We start from the raw sequence: 22,509 nt of genomic DNA on the forward strand, positions 1-22,509 counted from the left end.
GAATAACCGCAATTGTTGCCCGAATGTATTGTTTTAGTTCATCCAAATTTGTTGGCTTTGTTTTATAAACTTCTTGTTTACATAAACCCCACAAGAAAGAGTCAGGTGCAGTAAGGTCAGGCGACCTGGGGGGCTAACGAAATTCGGAGTTTCTTGAAATCGGTTTATTGGAAAATTTTCGTCGCAACTCTGTCATAACAGTCTGGGCTATGTGAGACGTTGCCCCATCTTGTTGAAACCACACAGAGTTGAAAGGAATTCTCTTTCGGCGTAGTTCTGGATAGAAAAATTATTTCAGCATTTTCAAATAACGGTCTCCAGTAACCGTAACGGTGTGACCATTTTCTTCAAAAAAATAAGGCCCGACAATACAGCATGAAGAAACCGCACACCACACTGTCACGCGAAGAGGATGCAATTCCGTCTCGTGGAGTATCTGTGGGTTAGAAGTACTCCATATTCGACAATTTTGTTTGTTCACATTGCCGTTTAAATCGAAATGGGCCTCATCAGACATGAAAAGGCAGTTTAACATGTTTTGGTCTTCTTCCACCATTTGCAGGATCTTCGGGCAAAATTCCAAGCGAATCGGCAAGTCTGCTGCATTCAGTTTGTTAACCATTTGAATTTTGTAGGGAAATAAGTCTAAATCTTTGTGCATTATTGTTTGCAAAGACTGTCGGCTGACACCAAGTTGAGCAGATAAGCTTCTTGTTGAAACCCTTGGATTGCTTTGTATAGCTGCAGCTACAGCAGCGATCGTTTCCTCCGTCCGAACTGGTGGGTTTCGATGATAAGGCCTTCTTGCGACTGTTCCTTGCTCAGCAAAATTATTCACCAGTCTCATTATGGTCCATCTGCTCGGGGGACCGCCACCAAACATCCGCCTGTACTCTCTCTGTACCAAAACTACGGACTCCAGTGCGTGATAGCGGCGAACTATCCAAATTCTTGTTTGCGTGTCCCAGTTATCCATTTTAATAAATTTTAAAGATCAATCTGCAAATTAAAACAAAAATGGAACAGATAACTTAAAAAGAAAAAAAAGTTATTCAATTTTTTTTTGGTAGCGGCTTTCATCAGCCACCCTGTATTAAAATATGTTTTAAATTTTCTATGTAGTAATCTGACCAAATCTTTGAGCTCTGGCTTATGATAACTAATTTCGTCCCAGACGATATAAAAGAAAATGTTAAATGTTAAATGGATTTCAATCGGAATCGGAGCGATTCTATGTATGTTAAGTGATCTAAGTACTTTCGAGAATGTCGTAAATTTTTCTGAAAATGAGTTTATTCTTAGGCTTGAGTATAATAAAAAGTAAACTGAGAAAATTTTGCAACAAATTTAATAAATTTGAGATTTATGCAATGTTGAAAATTGTGGTGTGGCATTTTTTAAAGAAAAATAACTTTCTTACTTAAATAACTAATTTCTTTTTAGCATTTTTATAATCCTCTTTATTTTAAATTTATTAGGATACATTTTTTTATTTAATTTTTTTTTAAGAATTTTTTTTTAATAATTTTTTTTTGTAATTTTTGGAAAATAAACACCTCAAATTTTTTCTTATTTTTTTCATTTTTTGCCGTTTTTGAAAAATAAACAGCTCACATTTTTTCTTATTTTTCCATTAATAGCCGAGACTATGCTCAGCTAAACCCTGAAAGTTTAATGGTGGAATACCGTAAACTTTTGAGTTATATTCGAACAGCGAAACAGTGATGTCCCAAATACTTGAATCACTTGACATGGAATAGCTCATGTATGACTTATATTAGTCCCATATATTCACATCCTGATAATTGAGCATATGAGTACATATGTATATCCAAAAGCAATATGTACATTTAGTTGATTTGGTACAATCTGGATCATCAGAAAAGCCTCCTGTTTGCGTTGGTTACATGGTCTTAGAGATTTTAACATCGGCTTTTTAAAGAGTGGTTTGGCATGAACCCCCAACTAACCAATTAAAGTCTCAGCCATCAATTAAAGTCTTAGGCCATCAATAAGTGCTTGAAGATTAGAACAGATTGCATCCGGAGCCCACAGGAGCATAAATATGATGACGAAATGTTTTTCTTCTCAAATCAAAAGAAAAGAATAATTTAGAACTTCAGAGAATTCAAAATAGGAAAACAAGTACAACTTACTTTTACATATATATATTTTTGTTTATTTCCATTTTTCATATTTCGTTGAACATTATAAAATATAAGGCCAAAGTGATGCTGGAAAGTGTTGTTTTTTTTTTGCATTCCTAGGAGTCCAACCACTGTCTATCGCAGACGAACATCTACAGGTGCCTCCTAAGACCGGCGTTATCTTGGCACAATTTCGCTCACGATGTTGCAACAGGTCTAACTTCGACCTATCCAGAATCTACCGAAGGTAGTCCACATAATACTAACCACCTATGCACATGCCTTTGGATCCCACCCGTCGAAATAGCAAGTTTCCTGGGCCTACGTAAAGCTTGTAGGGGAACACGTGGCCGCCGCCTAGGCGCTTAGACTTAAACGTATGGCGCTATGGAAAGGCTGCCGGTTTGGCCACGCCTCTATTTTTCATACTCTGAATAGTCATAAACAAGAAATAGTCTACTATATTCCTAGACTCACCTTCGACAGACTCTTTAAAACGAGTATACCGCCAAGAATAGAGTTACAAACACCAAGGTTTCATACTGCTTATCGTTAGAAATATCAGTTTGGTACCTATGGCCACGAGCAAACTAATAACCAAAAACAATGGTATCTAAGAGTCCTATAGGTTATAGAGAGATGAAGGCACATGCACAACAGCTAGCCGACTGTGGCCGTAAATAAATATAAAAAAAAAAAATAAGAAAAGATCCTTTCAAAAGAGGATATCTCGAAAGTCGTGGCTTGTATAACTGGTCATCGGCTATTTGGTAGGCATTCCCTGAGACTAGGAGTTTTCTCCCGCAAATATTGAAGAAGTTGTAGAGATGAGGAAGAGGAAGAAACAGTTGAGCACTTCCTTTGTAATTGTCCAGCTTTAGCTAAAATCAGAGCAGGTTTTCTGGTTAGATAATTTAAAAATTCTCTTACGGAACTGTCCAACGTGGGGACTGGACCAATCCCGTGCTTCATAAGAGCCACAAAATGGTTTCACGAAGAAAAATAAATGAGATTCCCACGACGCGCAGTGGTATCGCAAAGGAAATGTAAGTTCTAAGCGAGTTGGTCGTACAGACCGACTACCACCATAATCTAACCTAACCTTCCTGAGCCTACCGTTGGTTGAGATAGACGATGACGACCGGTGATTACACTGTGCTGGCAGGGCTTGATGAACTGCTAAAACAACAATGACAAAAACAGTACTAGCTGTAGTCCAATACGCAGTTGTCAATTTTTATACAGCGATGTCATTGGCGGTGGCTATTGACGACCAGTGCATTACTACGCAATTTATTTTTAATCCCCAAGGAACGCCTCATCAGAACGCCAAGCATGTGCGCCGTAAAATTGGACGGGCATAATAAGGCTCTCAGAAGGTGTTAGTTTTGTTCGTCGAAAGAGGACTTTACTATTCAATTCCGAAGTAGTACTTGTTGGCAAGCGACGAAGCATTGTTCCGTGTTGGAAAGGCCTCTGATCGCCATTCACCTGGGAGTGGGCTAGACAATTTTTTTACAAACGATTCAAGGTGCTCACAAGTGTCCTTTGGCTAGCTTCAGAACACTCGTTTGAGAGCAAACTAATGTGAAAAGGTGAAACAGCCCAGGATCTCTGGTTGTGCGCTGGGTTTCGGACCCTCCACGTAAAAAGAAACTCCGAATAAAAATATAAAAAAAAACACGCCTTGGATGAGAACTTCCTCTTAGCGTACATAAAATTACATAATTACATATATTGAGACTTTATTTCATTAGACGTGGAGGTGAAATTGAGTTCTGTTCGACATCAATTTAGCCTCACAAGACTGTCTGAACATGTATGTCTAAGTAAATTGCTTCGCTGTGTATAAAAGCGACAGGCTAATAAAAACATGGTATTATTTTCTTCTAAAGTAGATTCTTAATATAAGTTAAATTGCATATTAATCCGATTTTTCAAAATATTCCAAATCCAGCATCCCGCAGTGAGCTCAGCCTATATCACTCTCTAAAAAGTTATATAGTATGCCTGCCATAAAAGCAGCGGATATGCTTATCGGTACACAAAAAATAGGTCACACATTATTATTTAATTGAGGAAAAAGAAAAAAATATACAAAAAACAATATACGGGTAGTAAGTGATAATGACTAAATATAACTATCAAAAACCCACTTGTTCCAATTTACATATACCAAAAATTATTATCGCCCTATGTACATACATACGTACATACATACATTAGTTTGATAAAGGCGAACATGCAAGCCAGGCCGCTGAAATTGTGAATGGTGTTTATGGTGCCGATACTGTTACTGCTAATGACGTGCTATTATATTTTGGTTTCATTGAGGCATTTCTGATGCAAAAGAAAATGTCGATAAAATCACAGAATCGTAGTTAACCGACATTTTAGTAGCCGAAGAAGCGCCCAGGAGCCAAGATCGAACATTAAACAGTTTCAAGCCAAATTAATGGATTTCTTTTTCCCCAAACTATTGTATTGTTACCAAATTTGGTACGTTTTCTCCAATAAAACGTCTCACAATAACTCCTCTAAGTTCGACCACTGGATTGTTGTAGGTCTTGCACTGGATAGTTCCAAGTCAACAACTGCCTGTAACTGAGTTCTGCGTGTCCCTGAGTTCCTGCAACTGAGTGCCTGCAACAACTGCATATAATCGACTGGACTGTCTTGTTTGCTAACAACCGCGTGCCTGTGTCTAAATCACTGCCTTGTATTTTTGCTCTCGCTGCCAACAAACGATATTCCTGCGCTAAAGCATAAAGCGGGCACCGTAACCGAATGAGTTCGTGCGTGACTATCATGCGGGAGTGCGTAGGTTCGAATCTTTGTGCATGAAACAGCAAAATGATAGCAAACGTTTTTTTTTAATAGCGGTCGTCCTCAGCAAGAACTGGCACACCTTCGAGTTTATTTCTGCCATGAACACTCCTCATAAAAAACCATTTGCCGTTCGGAGTCGGTTTAAAACTATTGGTCTCTGAACAACATTAAAACGCACGCCACAAATATAAGGAAGAGCTCGGCCAAACAGCTAACAGTGAGTGGTGTACCCGAAATTATTTATTTTATATAAGCATAAAGGAAATAGTACCTGCTTTGGGTATATTTCCGCGGCGCGCCTTATACTGCGACAAATGTGTAAGTGCTTAAGGTAAACTACAAAGGTGCGGTTAAGAAGTGCTTAAGTATTCCTAGAAGGCTTATCCATTATCCATTATATTTTTATGTATTTCGCCACGGGTTGTCGCCCTCTTAATTGTTTCTGTCTAGAAGTCTAAATTATTATTGGGCTTTCCCATTTAATGGCTATTGGTTTTTCCCATCTGGTGTCAATGCGCATTCATGTTCTTGTAAGAGTATTTTATAATTTGCTGATAAACATTCATTTTTGCGAACGTTGAGAAATTTTGTATGCATAGAAATTATTTTTACAAATTAAGCTAAAAAGGTTTTCCAATAAGGGCGAGTCAAAATGGAATGAAACAAGTATTCCCACATTCTATTGTCTTTTATGGAGCACGAAAAATTTATTATTGTTATTGTAGCTATGCATTTAAATCATTTAGGGTAGAGTTACGCTATTACTCTCGACCCTAATATTACCCGAGGTGTGGTATTTTTTTTTTTTTTTTGTGGTGAGTGAGGAGGGTTTAAAATGCCTTTGCACTTGCAGCGACCGTCGTCAACTGCGTCGAATGGTGTAACCACTAAAACAATCCCTCCTCCTCTTCTGGGGAGACTTCCTTCCCGGAACTACCTTGCATTACTTCGGGAAGGCCCAGAACGGTGTCCATTACATGGACCAATACTATTCACCCTCGTCTGGGTCCACCATATTTGTAGCCAGCTTCATGCTATAGGCTCGTCTTCTAATGTGTCAGTGCCGTCATACCAGTAGTATGTGTGGCATGATCTCAGGTTCCTCTCAAATGGACGTATGGATGTTATATGCTATCGAGGTTTCTTTTGCATCTGCAGCAAAGAAGATGTTGCTGTTATATAATACCGTCTGATGCCGTCGGGAGCACGTGACTCGATCGTGTGCCGTCAGTTCGTAGACAGTTCACCTCCTATCGAGGGCTGATTTATTTTTTCCTGCGTTTTGCACTGCCACTCCGCGCGTTGCAGGTGCAGCATTATCCTCTTTGAAAAACTTTTAACTGCGTTCCAACAGTCATGTGATGCACACATGTTATTGATTAAGCTGTCGGGACTCAGCTGTTCGCCCAAGACTAACTCAAGCGTTCGGCGTTCTTCGTTGACACGATCGCAGTAGAAGAACACATGCTCCGCGCTTTCTATTGCAAGTTTCCTCCATGTGAAAACGATGGAGGTACTCCAAGAAACATCCGTGACCGCTCAATATTTGGATTAAATAGTAGTCTACGTCACCGTGCCTTCTGGTCACCCATCGGCTAATTTTGGTGATAAGTCTATAGGTCCAACGTCCGTTAACGGACGAGTCCCATCTGCTTTGCCATTTTTCTAACGAATGCAGACGTTCTGCAGCTTTCGCTTCAGTTGTCGACATTACTCCTTGTCTGTCATAAAGTTGTCCCATTTCCTGCACAAGTATATCTATTGGCAGCTTTCCAGCGATGACGCAACCCACGTCGTCTGATACGGCCCTATATGCGCACGCGACTCTTAGTGAATTTCGCTTGAACTACTGGTCTAACATTCGATGGCTTACCTCCTGCCCATATAGGAGCAGCATATACGATGACTGAATCCACCACACTTGCCAGAAGGTGCCTTCTTCTTGTAAGAGCACCGTTAACTGCCGCTGCTTTGGAACCCACAGTAGCTAAATGTTGCTTAAAGCAGAGCCGTTCATCAATCATTACGCCTAAGTACTTTATTGCCTCTTGCGACAGTATTTCATGGCCACCTTCGCAATTTCATGCACTCTTTTTTTCTACGCGCAGTTACGAGGACCGCTTCTGCTTTTTGTACGGCCAACTTCAGCCCCGCTGAAGAAAACCATAGTTGGACCCTAGCTGCTGCATCATTACACCTCTCCTGCAGGTGGTCTAGCTTCTTGTCCGTGACCACGAAAGCGATGTCATCGCCGTAGCCTACCAGTGTTGCTTTATCCGGCAATTTTAACCTAAGTACTCCGTCGTACATGGCATTCCACAGTGAGGGTCCAAGGACTGATCCTTGAGGGACGCCACCAGTGACTTTGTGTGGTATATGGTTTGGATTGTATGGTACACTCAAGTTCCTCTGATTATACTAATTTACAGGCAAAAAACACCAAGAATCAGACCATACAAATTTTATGTAAAATCGGTCGTCTAATCTGGAAACTTTGTTAAAATTTACTTAAGTATGGCCAATGCAAAAATAAGTATTTTTATTCTGATGTGAATAACTTTCATCAAACTTTTTTTTTTTTTTTTAATTTATACACATACATATAGCTCATTTATATGAGATATTCCGTCTTGCTGGAAAATAATGTCAGGAGCATACTTATAAATGTTTTACCACTTGAGATCCGACGACTTGTTCAAAGCTTAATGTTTATATATGTACAATCTGTACATCTGGTACCATTGACTGTTCAGATTTACTCAGCCAAATAAGTTTCAATGTTCCTAATATAGTGCTTCGCTCTTATAATCCATTTTATGTTGAGGTTTTCAGATCTAATTACCTTAATTTCGCTCCTCTTACAAGAGGACTTGAAGAGTTTAATCGGCTCCCTAGAAGTCTTGATCTTGATTTTGCGATGCCAAGGTATCTATTTAAGTCACTTATTGTGTCTGATTATTTGTGAAATAACTATCTATTTAATTTTAGTTATTAAGTTTTTGTTATTTTACCCTGTAAACCTAGTCAGTAAGGTTGTTACTATTGACTTAAATAAATAAAAAAAAAACAAATAATAAAATAACTGCAGTTTGCCATCAAAAAAATTAGCACCGTTTCTAACTTAAGGGGGGAGCCAGCTTTAGAGGCTTCAAAAATCGATGGTTTCGTGGATTTTTTTGGGAAGGAAAGTAATGTTCGATTGAAACGAAACTTTCAGGTTTTATTGTTATATATTTCAACAGTCTTCTCAAATTTTTTCATTAAAATATATGTCATATTATGACTGGTACAATCATTTTGCCGAGGCGCCTCGAGTGTGCATGTGTCGTGCGGCGGGAAAGATGCAGGTCGCAATTTTCATCTGAAACAAAAAACCCAAAAAGTTGTTATTTTGATATAGTATAGCTTCTAGTTAAAGCAAGAAAATTAAACAAAAAGTGAGAAATTCGCTAATAAAAAAATTAAGTTTTTGGGAAAAACAAATTCACTTTAGATTGTTTAAAAAGTGGGTTAATCATAACTTTCTTAAGGCTTTTTAGGTTCAACTAAAAGAGAATTTAATTCCGAATACAATCAATGTTATCTCGTTTCGATAGGACGTTTAACTTTTCCCTATCTTTCCCGCCAACTAGGAAAAATCGCAAAAATGAAAAACCGAAAAATCGCACTTCGAGCGATCCGGCCGCTCCACAGTGGTTCCGCCATGGGACATTGGATGAAAATAGTCATGTTAAAATTATGCAACAATATTTAGCTAAATGTTAGTTCATTAGTCATAGTAACTTAGAGTACAAAAGAAATTTCAACTGCACAAACAATTCACTTATAATTGTGCCTCCAAAGTAAGAGAATTTGAAAAGTGATAGTTAGCGTGGTCTCCGCTCCGTATTTACGCAGTTGCGGGAAGTGTTATTTTTCTAAGCATTACTGTGTTTATGACCTGTTGTACAATGAAAATTCAAGTTGAAGGTATGTACGACATGTTAAACGTTTTGTTATCTTTTTTAATTATTATTTAATAGGTTTTCAGACCGTACGAAATACGTACTTTAAAATTTGCCGTTTATTTTTTTTTATAATAAGTTTGTAAAGTTTTAACTATATTAAGTTCGCACGAATCTGCACAAATGAAACATTCATTAAAATATTCTTACGTATGTCCTCTTTAAGGAAAAATAATTTCCAGCTGCGATAACCTGCGATTGCGCTTGATATAGGGTCTAATCTGTACCTATGTGTAGGATTTTGAAAAATGTGATTCTACCAAGATTGCTAATAAAGATTTTTTTTTTGTTTTAGGTGTAAATTTTAAGTGTTCATTTATTATTATTATTAGAAGGCCATTACGCACTGCGACCAGAGCTGATCTATTGTGAAAGGCCTATTTTGTAACCCTAGAGTTTTAGGCTTTTTAGAAATTTTAGCACACATCAAAGCCACAAGAGGTTGCCCCCAAGGTGGCGTACTCTCCCCTCTTCTGTGGACTCTAGTTATAGATGAACTTCTCCACAAACTGAATAACCTAGGATTTCACACTCAGGGTTACGCTGATGACCTAGTAGTTTACGTATTAGGGTGGCATGAGGAAACCATTTCGGATCGCATGCAGCAAGCCCTTACAATAATAAACAAATGGTGCACGGAAAAAGGGCTCTCCATCAACCCATCCAAAACACTTGTACCGTTTACTAGGAGAAGGAACATAAATCTCAAATGTCCGATCCTTAATAGAACAACACTTGAACTCTCGACAGAAGCGAACTATCTTGGCGTTAGTCTTGACAAAACGCTTACGTGGAACTCCCATATTGAGAGAGTTACTTCAAAAGCCACAAGGGCATTCTTTGCCTGTACAAGGCTTTTTGGTAAGACATGGGGACTAAGCCCTAGAATGACCTTCTGGACATTCACCACAGTTGTAAAACCCATAGTCACTTATGCATCCTTAGCATGGTGGCCCAAGGTCAAGCAAAGAAAGGCGGCAAACGAATTAAGCAAACTGCATCGCCTGGTATGTGTTGGGATTACAGGGGCTATGAAAACGTGCCCCACGGATGCATTGGGTGTGCTCCTGAACATACCACCGCTTCCAATTCTAATTGAAAGGGAAGCTCGATCGAGTGCCTTAAGACTAAAAGGCATATCTGAACTCAAAAGTGGGGATATGAAAGGACATTTAAAGATCTTAGAAGACTTCCTACATAGTCCCATTCTTCATAGGGATGATATACTATCACCCAAACCAATACTCTTCAGGAACTTCCAAGTTATAATCAATGAACGAACAGACTGGAGAACTAACTCTATCACCTTCAAACCTGGCTCCCAGCTATGGTTTACTGATGGGTCCAAATTGGAAAATGGTAGAACAGGGGCAGGAATCAATGGGCCCAAATTCAAAAAATCGATTCCGATGGGATCCTTCCCAACAATATTCCAGGCAGAAATACATGCCATTGAAATATGTGTGAGAGAATGCCTTAGAAGGAAAATGAGAGGTACTCACATCTACATACTTTCGGATAGCCAAGCGGCTTTAAAAGCCCTTCTATCTACAACCATCACCTCTAAATTGGTAAACGATTGCCTAAACCTCTTAAACACGTTAGGAAACCTCAACACAGTAACACTATGTTGGATTCCGGGACATGAAGGACATGAGGGAAATGAAATGGCTGACGACCTTGCAAAACAAGGAGCAAATATGCAACTTACTGGTCCTGAGCCTTTCTGTGGACTGACAAAAGGCCACATTAATGAATTCCTTAGGAAATGGGAGGAAAGAAAACTTGCCGCACACTGGCTAAACTGTGCCGGTCAGCGTCAAGCCAAACTATTCCTAAGTCCCAACAAAGGAATATCTGACAAACTTCTCTCACTAAATAGAGTAGATCTGCGTCTTTTAACTGGATACCTTACAGGTCACTGCAGCCTGAGGTACCATCTAAACAATATTGGTCTATCCGAGACCAATGTCTGCCGCTTTTGCGAAATGGACATAGAAAGCTCAGAACATGTGCTTTGTGAGTGTCCTACGTTGGGCAGACAAAGACTTCACCACCTTGGTGGTATCGTAGTATCTCCATGCAATCTTTGGAACAACAAACCCAAAACTGTGCTAAAATTTCTAAGTGTTCATTTACGCGCATGCATATTCTGGACACGTCGCATATGTCGCCACGTACTGAAGAACATAATTCAAGCTTTACCAAACTCTGAGAATTTAACCTTAGAAGACGTTGAAAATCGTGTTTCTTGGATCTGTTCACGGATTTCTCGATACTGGAAAAAAGTGCAAAAATCAAAAACAAAGCTGATTGCCAAGTACAGTAATTGGTTAACTGAAACCGAATTATGTGTGTTGAAAAAGCGTGAGTCGGGCGAGGTGACAAACTCTACGAATCCTTCTCCGAGCGAACACTGGCAGAGACACAGAAAAGATTTTGAGGATTGCAGCAAGAGGACAAAGCGTCGCAGGTTATCCGATCTAGCTAATGTTGATAGTTCCGCTATTCATGCAATACTAAGTAATTCAAAGCAATCAAACTCAAATTCTTTAGAATTCAATACGGACGAAGTTTTGTCTCTATTTAATGAGGCAAAACTCACCAAACATCAGTATTTGTTATTAAGAGACTTTATTCATTCAAAATTGCCTAACGCTTTACCATTTTATAAAAAAGTTCTTGACGCAAAAAAACGGTGTTACCCAACAGGAATTGGCGTTACAGAATCATCTGCCGAAATTAATTTACAATGTTTGTTGGACCCACTTGCTCTCGAATTCTCGAATCTCAAAAACCAGTATTGGTAATATAAATATATCTCAATCAAGTTGCACTGAGTATGAATTAGTAGGTAAATTAGGTTTCGATGGCAGCACTGGACAGAGCGAATACAAGCAAAGTTTTTCTGATCCGAGAACGGAAGATGGAAGTTTAATTGTTACATCTTATGTACCCTTGAAATTAATTTGTAATTTGTATATTATTATTATTATATCTTATATATATTCTAATTATATATATATTACTTTTTATATGTTTTCATGTTTTTTTAACAAATAAAAACATTTCTCAACTTAAAAACGTACTAAAAAGTCATTTATCACGCCAAAAGTTTCTATGACCTCTCTTCCTACGCGGCGGGACCACTGTGCGCTAGTATACCTGCTTGACGCTTGCTCACAATTTCTTCTGTAACTCCGAAAATATTTTGAATTTGCTTCTGAAATTTTGAGGACACATTCTTGGATAGTTTGGGAAGACATTTATGCAAAAAAAAATTGATTTTTTGAAGCCTCTAAAAGCCTTAAGCCTTAATTTAATCTACAAGTGTTAAATTATTTTATATTTACAATACCTTTTTCATCAAACTTAATTTGAAATGCCAGCTGCTTAAATTTTTTTGGTAGACTATCCATATCTGTTGTACTAGTATTTGGCGGCAAGAAAGCCAACGCATGCAGATGTTTAAGTTACACAATATAAATATACATACATACATACCAACACATGTGCTTATTAGGGTACATATACATATGTACATAAATGTGCTTATTAGGGTGCTTCTAATTTTTCAACTTTCGAAAAGTTGGGTGGCTGGATTGAACATGGAGTACTTCCTCTTGGCAGTACTCATCAAAAATTGGGACGAAATAGGGACAGAAAAGGCGAATTGGAAGATGAGAGACACTGTGCGACATGTGGGTGGCGCCTAATTAAGTTGGGTCCCCTTAACTTAACGGTGGTCTAGAAATTTCAAAAATCGAGTTTTTTCCGATATTTCGAAAGAATAGTACCTTAAGAATATACTGTGAAATTTTCATGCGGATTTCCCCAATGTTATAGGTTCTACAGCCCATTAACTAGGTCGAAAGCGGTCCGCAGGCTCCTGTACCTCAAACCTTAAACTCCTTTATCTCGAAACGACTTTTTCCGGACAGGTATTGTCAAAAAAAAAAAACATTCAACCGAATCGTCCGAAATTTCAATATGTTGTTCACAACATCAATGGCTATCGCCCGTACTAGAATTTCAATATTTCGTTTTTTTTTTATTAAAAAACTGAAAAAAAAAACGATTTTTAGAGCGTCAAATTCAAAACCACGCCATCTTGTCAATTTTTTTTATTCTCTAAGAGCCAAAATGGACAACACCGTCCAAGTCCAATTTTTCGGGAGGGTCAACTTCAGCACCATTTTTAAAATTATTAAAATTAATTTTTTTTCATTATTGTATGTAGAAGAAGTTATATAAAAAGCCTAAAAATTTTAAATATCGTTTTTCATTTTTTTATTCTAAAAAAAATTCCTGAAAATACCCAAAATTTTCGAGTTCTAGACCACCCTTAAGCGACGTAACTATTAGATTTTTAGTATTAACATCTTAAGCATTTGTTTTACTGAAAACTCAAGTCTGTCTTGTCAATAAAGCTGCTTAGTTTTGGTTGTCAAGACAGCTTGTAAACGATATCCCCATCACTTTAACGTTTTTATTCACATTATTTGATAGATCTTTATTTTTCCTCATAAATATAAGCCGCTCTCTAGGTCCGTCGAATACTTTCCACTAGCAAGCCCGTTTCATTAATTTTTTTTCTCAATTTTGTATACTACTTACGCGGTTCGGGCAACACAGCACCAACTTTGGAAATAAGTGTGCAATATTTTCCTACCTGGTTCAAGCGTAAAGAAGCATTAATTTCTTTCCGCAGAAGTATCTTAAATGCTGGCTCGCACTCAGTGGTTTGAGCGGTGAAAAACCAAAAAGATACCTGTATCCACATCATATGAAATTATTTATATGTTCACCTACTAAACAGCGTCAGACACATTAACGTTCTGGATATTGCAGCAAGTTACACTTCTACCTGACCAGAATATACCACTACGCAGAATATTAACGATCTCTTTACTGGCCTTCAGAAACTAATGCTGAAAATAGTGAACGACGTAAACGCAGTCCCCTGTCAGCTGTTACGATCAAACTAATGAGAACCCCATTTAAATGAAAAATTCCTTCCTTCCGTATCGTAGTATCGTAGATTTTATCTCAGAATTTTTAAAAATTCCCGTAGAACCCTGTCAGCTGATTGCTCTCTCACCACACCGTGTTGCCAAGCAGTACATTTCGAAATCATTTATAAAATAAACTAAGAAAAATTATAATTTTTATTAAAATAACTTAAGAACACTGTTGAATAATGTTAATTATAGATAAATGAACTATTTGCATTTGTTGGTTTTTGGCTATGGTTGATTAAACAATGAAAAATTGTAACTGATAACGCGGATGTGTGAAAACGTGTTTGAACCCTGTAGACAATCATAGGTGCCGCACCATAACGCCATACCCCTAACCGTAGCCGTATTTATCTATTGAATTTTGGTTTTTACCGTAACCGTAAGCAGCTATAAAATACTTTACACTTGTTTTGATATTTGCGATAAAAATTTGCACATGAACGACGAAAATTTAATTGACTTAGTGGAAAATTATCCGTGTTTTTATGACAAAATGTAAATGCTGTCATTAATTCTACTTTAGTATCAGCTGTTTATGGTTAAGGCATGACTAATCGGCAAATGCTGTAATGTTGCGGCTATGGCGTTATGACTACTGCACCACCAATTGCAGCTCTAGACAGCTGCAGTATACAAACATACAAGCAATGGAACGTGTCAAGGTCAAAAAAAGATTTCCATCACTCAAATTTATTTTTATATAGTAAAAAAGTTGTAATTAAATTAGCGCCACCTCGTATATTAATTTTGTGGTAGCGAAAAATCATTTGTAATCAAATGTAACAATTTGCCTTTTTTTATTGGTGTGTTTTTAAAGTGTTGTAGAAAACGAAAAATTAGTAAATTTTTCAGATATTTCAGATATTTTAGACATTTTATGACATCAATGCCTGGAACGCTCCGCGTGAACTTCTAGCTTTAATGAGTTAATTTACATATGTATATTAAAGTCGTAATGGCAAATTAAAGCTGCCGTCTGTTTACCATATAACCGACCCACAACATAGGCAGACTTGTGATAAGCTGCTACAATAACAACAACAAGCTACTTTTTTTTCTTCAAAGTGTTTTGTGTATTTGCAGTCATTTTCCTTTTAGTTTGCACATCACTTTTCAAATGCACATACGTACAAACAAACAAATATTCACTTTCAGTTACTGAATCGCTTGTAGATATACACAAACCCATACATACAGTATGTACGCTTCCTCTGCTTCCGCATGCGTTCAAGTAGCTAAGTAGTATATGGTAATATTTAAAATTCGATACACATAAATTTGCAAAATTAAATTAAAAAAAATTAAAATCGTTTACAATATAGGTACTTTCTAAATTATTTAAATACGCTAAAAAATCTTAAAACACTATTTTTCTCAGCAATACTTCAGAAAGCGTTAAATATACCTCAGAATCCCAAAAATATAATTTACAATTGACGATTCTCAAGTGGGTTTAAAGCTGACCAACTGCTTTCCTGCAATAAAATGTAACTGCAAACTATTTCTGAAGTAAATTTAACGGTTTTCGCATTACTACGTATGGTATAGACACAAATGCTGAAACCAAAATGTTTCACATATGAAGCTATAGCGTAGAACAAGTGTCAATTCCGAACTTAACTACTTAATTTTTTATTAGCAAAACTTTACATTTTCCTTTTAATTATTACATCTGCTGCCAAAAAAAGCCTACTTAAATTCGAAACAAGCATGCCAAATTTTGCACATTTTTTTATAACTCTACATACAACATAAATACATACATATCTACTGTTTGCACGAACAACAATCAATGTAGCACGTAAGCTGTCAATTACAAGTACATAAAAAAAATGTATACAACTTTAAATATTAGATACAAAAATAAATTTGCTTTTATAAAATGGTTTACATTATTAAGAGTTGCATAATTTAACTAAAAAAGATATATACTCAGCTAAGGTGCATTAATATATTGTAGGAAGTCTATTAACGCTCACGCTGCGCTGTTCTAGATGAAAACATTTTTCCCCCCGCTGACAGGTATTTAATTTTTATTTAACTTATTAGCAGCCTAGTTTTATGTTAATTTTCCACCTTTCCAAGCTTTTAAGTAACGCTACCGGCATTCGTACCGCTGCAAACATAGGTGGTATTGCTACTACTTCCACTCTGTTCGCTCTCCAGCTGTGCCAACTACGCAGCCATTTTCGGTTTGTGCACCTCGGCGCGTTTACGTATCGCTTTCATGCGTTGCTTGCCATAGGAACGCATGAAGACCGCAAAGAATACGACCAATATGCCGAAAATACCCAACACAGAAATGTTGTGCTTGTAGATCAAACAGGAAAGTAATATCGCAAAAGCCTAAAAAGAGAAGAAAACAGGAAACACATTGCTGATAAATAAATACGCGCATTTGAATGTATGTACGTACATACGTGTATATCAAACTCTGCGTGGATACAACTGTTAGTATTTTATACAAAATGAAAAATAAACAAAATGCGTAGGTAAAATAATATTATGCCCTGTGGGGAACATTTATGTATATTTGCTTTTATGAGTAGTGTTTTATTTTTAATTCGTTTATAGAGATAGACAGTTCGTAAAACCAAATATTGCATTCAATATTTTAATTCTTATAGGACGAGATAAAGTAAAGTAAATTGAATGTTTATAAACCTTAAATTTTGTGCGCAAACTACTTTATTTTTAACCTAAACCGCAAAAGCGTCCTCAAGCCTCCAGACGGTGGCACTTGAGGTAAAGATCGACATTTAAAGTGATTGACTGGCCAGTTCTAAGCTACGCGAGACCCGAGGGGAAGGTTGCACTGCATAGCACCGTCTTCACATGCCACCTTAAACCCACCCATCTAATATTCCTTTCTCTCTAATTCCACCCTGTTTCCTGAACCTACCATTAAATGAGATATACGACGACTACCGATGACTTCATTTCTCTTGTCAGAGTTTCGTCAACTACTACAAAAACAACCTCTTCATATGAGCCCTTTTAAGCCCACCCCGTTGACCTGGGTCGACCGTTAGATGATCGACAACGTGTAATGTGTTGCGTTAATGGATAGAATAACAAACAACTTGATAGTTTCATTATTCTGAGCAGGGTAAGCGCATAAAACAACAACAACAACAACAACATGCCGACGAGATCCAGGACAAAACGAACAGACAATTGCTGGACCAGACATTCAACAGAAAACCTTACCACCTTCTTAAGCTCCCGACAACCGAATGCCGTAATCGGAGTCCAACCACCACCTACAGCAAATGAAGAACTCCAGCCGTTCCCACGACAGTCGGTTCTACGTTACCGGAACGACCCGGATTTATATCCGGCCAAGGACTGTCAGTCCAGCAGCATTCTCCGCACATATATGGGGAATGTTTATGCTGCTACAACAACAACAACAAGAACGCCGCCAGCTTCCCGTGAGACCCGCGTAACCTTGGCATAATTACGTTGTGGATATTCTAGCAGATTAAATTCCTACTTATCCAGAATTGACCCCGGTATACCAAACATATGTCCAGCATTTGAAGACACCCCACACATCACTAACCACCTTTTCACATGCCCCATCAAACCCACCATCTAACACCCCTCTCCCTCTGGACATAACCTGTCGAAACAGCAAGTTTTCTGGGCAAACGTTTAGATGAGTTAGACGAAGACGTCCGGTGATTTACACTACACTGACAGTGTTTAGAATGGCCGCTACTAGAACAACAACATCAGCCTAGTTCTGAATAGAAATTTAGCGGCATTTTCGCATATTTCCATTTCCATCTATCGAAACTTTCCTAAGAGAATTTATTTTCTTTTCTGTTTACTCTAATCATAAACAAACTTCGGAAGGGAATATTTTTTGGAAAAAAGTGCTTACTATTACAAAGAGGTAGCCCGTGAAGATTTAAAACCAAAAAATTACAGGTGGATACCTAAATGTTGAGCACACATTTTCTTATATACAAATTACAACGCCAAACTTGCATACTTTATGTTTCATTATATAAATATTCCAAATCAAATTGTGTGTAATTACTGTGTGTAGTACCTTTTAATTCAACGCATCTTTATTTAATAAAAATTAAAGCTATTTAGTCAAGCCTTATTTCAACGCATTGGTAAAAAAATAATATGTGTTCTACTTTTACTGGATTGAAACAATGAAAATATTTGTCAAACATTAAACCCCCCCATTTGAAATGCCAGCTGTTTCAAGTTTTGTTGGTACATAATTCACGCCTGGAGTGCTAGCTGCCGGTAAGTGCTAGAAGTCTATGCACGCTGATGTTTGAGTTACACAATATAAACATATGCACACACATACATATTTATAAGCATATTGTATTAATAAACTAAAATTCATAGTTTATCTTAGCATATTTAAAATAAATTAGGTCAAATAAATTGGGTAGACGCATTCCGCCACACACATAATAACTCACCTGCCGTAATGTCATGATGATCGTAAATACAACTGCACCAAACACAGATATTGTATAGAAAATGAATAATTGACCCACAGCCGAACACATGGAAATTGTGAAAGCATCGAGTATGAATTTTGGATGCTATAAAATAAACAAAATACATATTTTGATATGACGTTCTTTATATTATATTATATATTTCCTGCTCACCTCACTGGCAAATTCTAGCGAGTCTATGAAACTGCCTTGCAACCACAATGAAGTAGCTGTAAATATGGTGGAAAACAAATTGACACCTGCCATCATTTGCAGTGAGGACATTTCGTAATTCTTGAATAGATCATCTTGCCAATTTGCTGTAAAACTGTCACAAGTTAAGTACATTACGAGTAGAAAGGTGCCAGTGAATGTGGTCACACTGCTAGCTTTGGTATTACTCGCCGAACCAGTCATAAAAAATATCATTCCCAGTGATATTAGCACAGCCGATACATATTCATACCAATCATATTTGTTTTTCGATATAATTTTACCCATTAACATGACGGGTATGATTTTGCATGCCTTCGCTAGCACCTGCGTAGGGAAGCTAACGAATTTGAGCGCCTCATATTGGAACCATGCACTCATTATATTCGAAAAAGAGGCAAAGGAATACTTATAGAGTGGTGTACAATGACGATTTGATGATCGTTTGATACGTAGCGTCACTAATGCACACATAAAGGCCGAAAAACGATTGCAGAAGACAAGAAATTGTGAGTCTTTAAAATGTGATGGTTGACCAGCGTAATTGAAATATTGCTGTGTCATTATTTTCTCCTGGAGTACACCCCACGTTAGATAAGATACCATGAGTCCAGCAAAGCACCAGAACAGTAGTAGCGTCTCCTGAGATTTTGTGCGTTTCTGCGTGCCATTAGGCGTTGGCATCGGCTCCATTGGTTTCCGTTCCATGGATTGAGAATAGTCGAGTTCTGTACCTGGACTGCCGGTAATGCACATACTAACAGCAGCATAAATGCATGTTTTTTCTGCTCCAAGGAAAAAATAAAAATGTATATTTATATTGTTAAATGCTAATTTAACTTACCACTTCGCTCAAGGTATTTTGTGCGTTTAACATATTTGTAAATAAGATAGCCAGGTACAAAGACGCAACTGTAGCCAAAACAATTGGCTATAAGTTTCAACAACCATGAGTACTCTTTGTTTGCTTGGGATTCCACTAGCTGCGACAGTGTAGCGTGTGTATAATAGCCACCGAAGGAAAGGCGTAATATGTCCGAAAAGAAGTGTATCAATAGAAGAGCCGTAACCACGAAACCGCTATACACATGAATAAAAGGAGGGTAGAGAGAGAGTCAATTTAAGTTAGTTGAAAAGTTATTAAATATAAATATGTTTTTATTTACAATTGCTTAACCACCACTCACCAAATAACCACATCTGGCACCATTTTTGCCATTGTAACCTTTTATCCCGTCTTGGTCCAAGATATACTGGTGATAAACTCGTATTTTGGTTAGTTTTGCACTTTCGAATCCTCACACGTCTTCGATGTGTCTCAACTCCTTTTTCACTGCACTGCAAAAATTCAACTACTTTTAATTTGCACGTTCAGTTGATGGTCGCATTCACAACTAATCTGACTGCCCTTAACGATACAATTGATATTGCTTAGCATAGTCGCTGCCTTGGCGAATTTCGTTCGACTAATGAAAAAAAGTTTTTTTGTTTGTTGATCAGTTTATGCCTAGCGGCGTCAAATAACAAATCCAGAAGTTCGATGATCGCTTTTATTGCCGGCCAAAAGACATTAATAGTTTTCTGGATATCTCGGTGGTCAAAAGTTCACTGCCCTTATCATAACACAACTGGTTTTGCAAACGAGATAAATAGTATGCACAAAAAAAAAAAAACAGATCAGAAAAATATGTTAATATGCTAACTCACTACTTCTTTCTCACAGAACTTGTAAATAATTATGACTTAATAAATGAGCAGTTGCTACTTACAAGAGGTAAAGCAGTCTTTATGTCGTTGTATCTTTGCCAAATTATGCCATTCGTGTCTACCTGATGCTGCCTCTACAACTGCTAATGTTGAAGTATGTGTGTTGGCGCTGTGCTCTAAGATCTTAAGCGGGGCTATGAATGGGCCCCAGCTCCACAAAAAGGGGAGCTGTAGAAGAAAACTTTCTTAGTTGGTCAGTTGTCAAAAAACAGCTGTTTGTGTAAACAACATCGGCCTAATCAGCAGTTCTTGCCATGCAGGGTTGCATTTGAAATTAAGTGTTAAAATGGAAACGGAACGTGTGTCAGTAGGGATTGTTTATTTGGCTCATATTTAATATGAGTTTGATGACTAAATTTATCATATTTTCATATGGTGATGTTAATATCCATGTTGAAAAAGTTCGTTTCCAACCACATTCAAATTCTTCTGGTTTTTATTTTTTATTTTGTTGAAGCCAATACCTAATATATTTTGATTTTTATATATTACTAGCATTTCCCAGTGGGCTTCGCACCACCATACATAAAATGTTTTTTTATATCGCAAGAAATTTTTCATATTAAGTTTTCTTTATAGAACTCGTAAAATGTTTAAACAGTTGAATTACTTGATTTTTTTCATTTAACATACTTTCTAAAGATGTCACAATAGCCTTTTTTGTACTTTTTTAAAATTTGATTGTGGTGGTCACCTATATACAGGTAAGGTGAAAGAGCCGATAAAAACTTGTAATTAAACTTTGATTCTTTAATTTCCATTTCAATTTTTTACGCTAAATAAATTATGCTAAAATAAATAAAGTTAAAAATGTTTTTCCAGTTCCTTGAATGCTCCAGTTTTTATTATATTTTCGTCCAAAATTAATATTAACATAATACACTTACAACCACAACAGTACAACAGAAACGCTCATAAGCGGCTGTGTATTTGTTGTTGTTTTTCCCATACAGGCATTTCGTATAAGAGGAAACCATTACACACATAAAATGTCAGGAACGGCTGCACCGATTTCAATCAAACTTCACACAAACCACCTCCTCAAAGATAGAAAAGAACTCTGAAATTTTTGTGTTAATCGGTTCGGCGGTTCTTGAGTTATAAGATTACCAAAGAAATGTAACTTCTTTTTATATATATAGACTAGCTTATACCCGTGGGTTTCACCCCACATTTCTATCAAAAAGTATGCAATGTAAATAAAAAAAAAACAACTTTAACTTTTTTTAAATCAGTTTAGGTATTATTTAAAACGATCGGATATACAATATTTTTTGTTATATTATTTTGAGTATAAATAAAAAGGTTTTTCGGTGCGCCAACTCTGGAGCAGGCTACATATAATTGGCCATGGGTAAAACATGAGTTGGTTAGATTGCTGAATTGTTTACTTACCGATAAAGCTTTTCCAATAAAAGAATGCATTCAATTCAGCAATACCTGAATATAAATTCGTTTCTATTTTAAATGGTCTAACCCCCATTTTTCTCTAAGCTCATATTTTTTCTAGGAGTACTAAATACTATTATAACTTCATTAAACTTTTTACCAATTTTTGGTATTCTACTATAAATGCGTCCAGTGATATGCAGTATGAAAAATCCCATTTGTATAGGAGGTGTCACGCCCCATTTCTAGCTATCACCAGTTTTCATGCAGGTGTTAGGTATTAACCTTATATAATCTCTTACCAAATTTCAGTTGTCTAGCCCAAATACTTCCGGAGATATGGACAATGAAAAATTGCATTTATATGGGAGGTGCCAAGCCCCCTTTTTCGTTGTTCTCAGTTTTCTTGGAGGTGTTAGGGATTAACCTCATATAACCCCTTCCCAAATTTCATTGGTCTAGCCTAAATACTTCCAGAAATACGGACTGCTAAAAATTCCATTTGTATGGGAGGTGCCACGCCCCCTATATATAACAAAATATTTTTTAGCCCATGACCATCCCGGTAAGGTATCCAGTTCGTGTTTCAAATTTGGTTACGATCGGTTTATGCGTTTAGGACGCAAGTCGATCTATAGATACATACATAATTTGAATTTTATAT

General features: G+C 37.1%; 1 protein-coding gene across 1 annotated transcript; it reads right to left on the reverse strand.

Annotated features, from left to right (window-relative positions):
* Positions 1 to 14,956: 14,956 nt before the first annotated feature.
* Positions 14,957 to 20,651, reverse strand: LOC129250839 (adenosine 3'-phospho 5'-phosphosulfate transporter 1). Its single transcript, XM_054890439.1, has 6 exons — positions 20,459 to 20,651; positions 19,877 to 20,317; positions 19,534 to 19,769; positions 18,651 to 19,474; positions 18,456 to 18,581; positions 14,957 to 16,347 (listed from the first exon to the last, which is right to left on the reverse strand). The coding sequence occupies exons 2-6, from the start codon at positions 19,906 to 19,908 to the stop codon at positions 16,177 to 16,179; spliced, it is 1,389 nt and encodes a 462-aa protein (XP_054746414.1). The 5' UTR covers positions 19,909 to 20,317; positions 20,459 to 20,651; the 3' UTR covers positions 14,957 to 16,176.
* Positions 20,652 to 22,509: the final 1,858 nt, after the last annotated feature.

This window comes from Anastrepha obliqua, chromosome 1 (genome assembly GCF_027943255.1).
Source record: "Anastrepha obliqua isolate idAnaObli1 chromosome 1, idAnaObli1_1.0, whole genome shotgun sequence".
Taxonomy (NCBI): Eukaryota; Metazoa; Arthropoda; class Insecta; order Diptera; family Tephritidae; genus Anastrepha; species Anastrepha obliqua.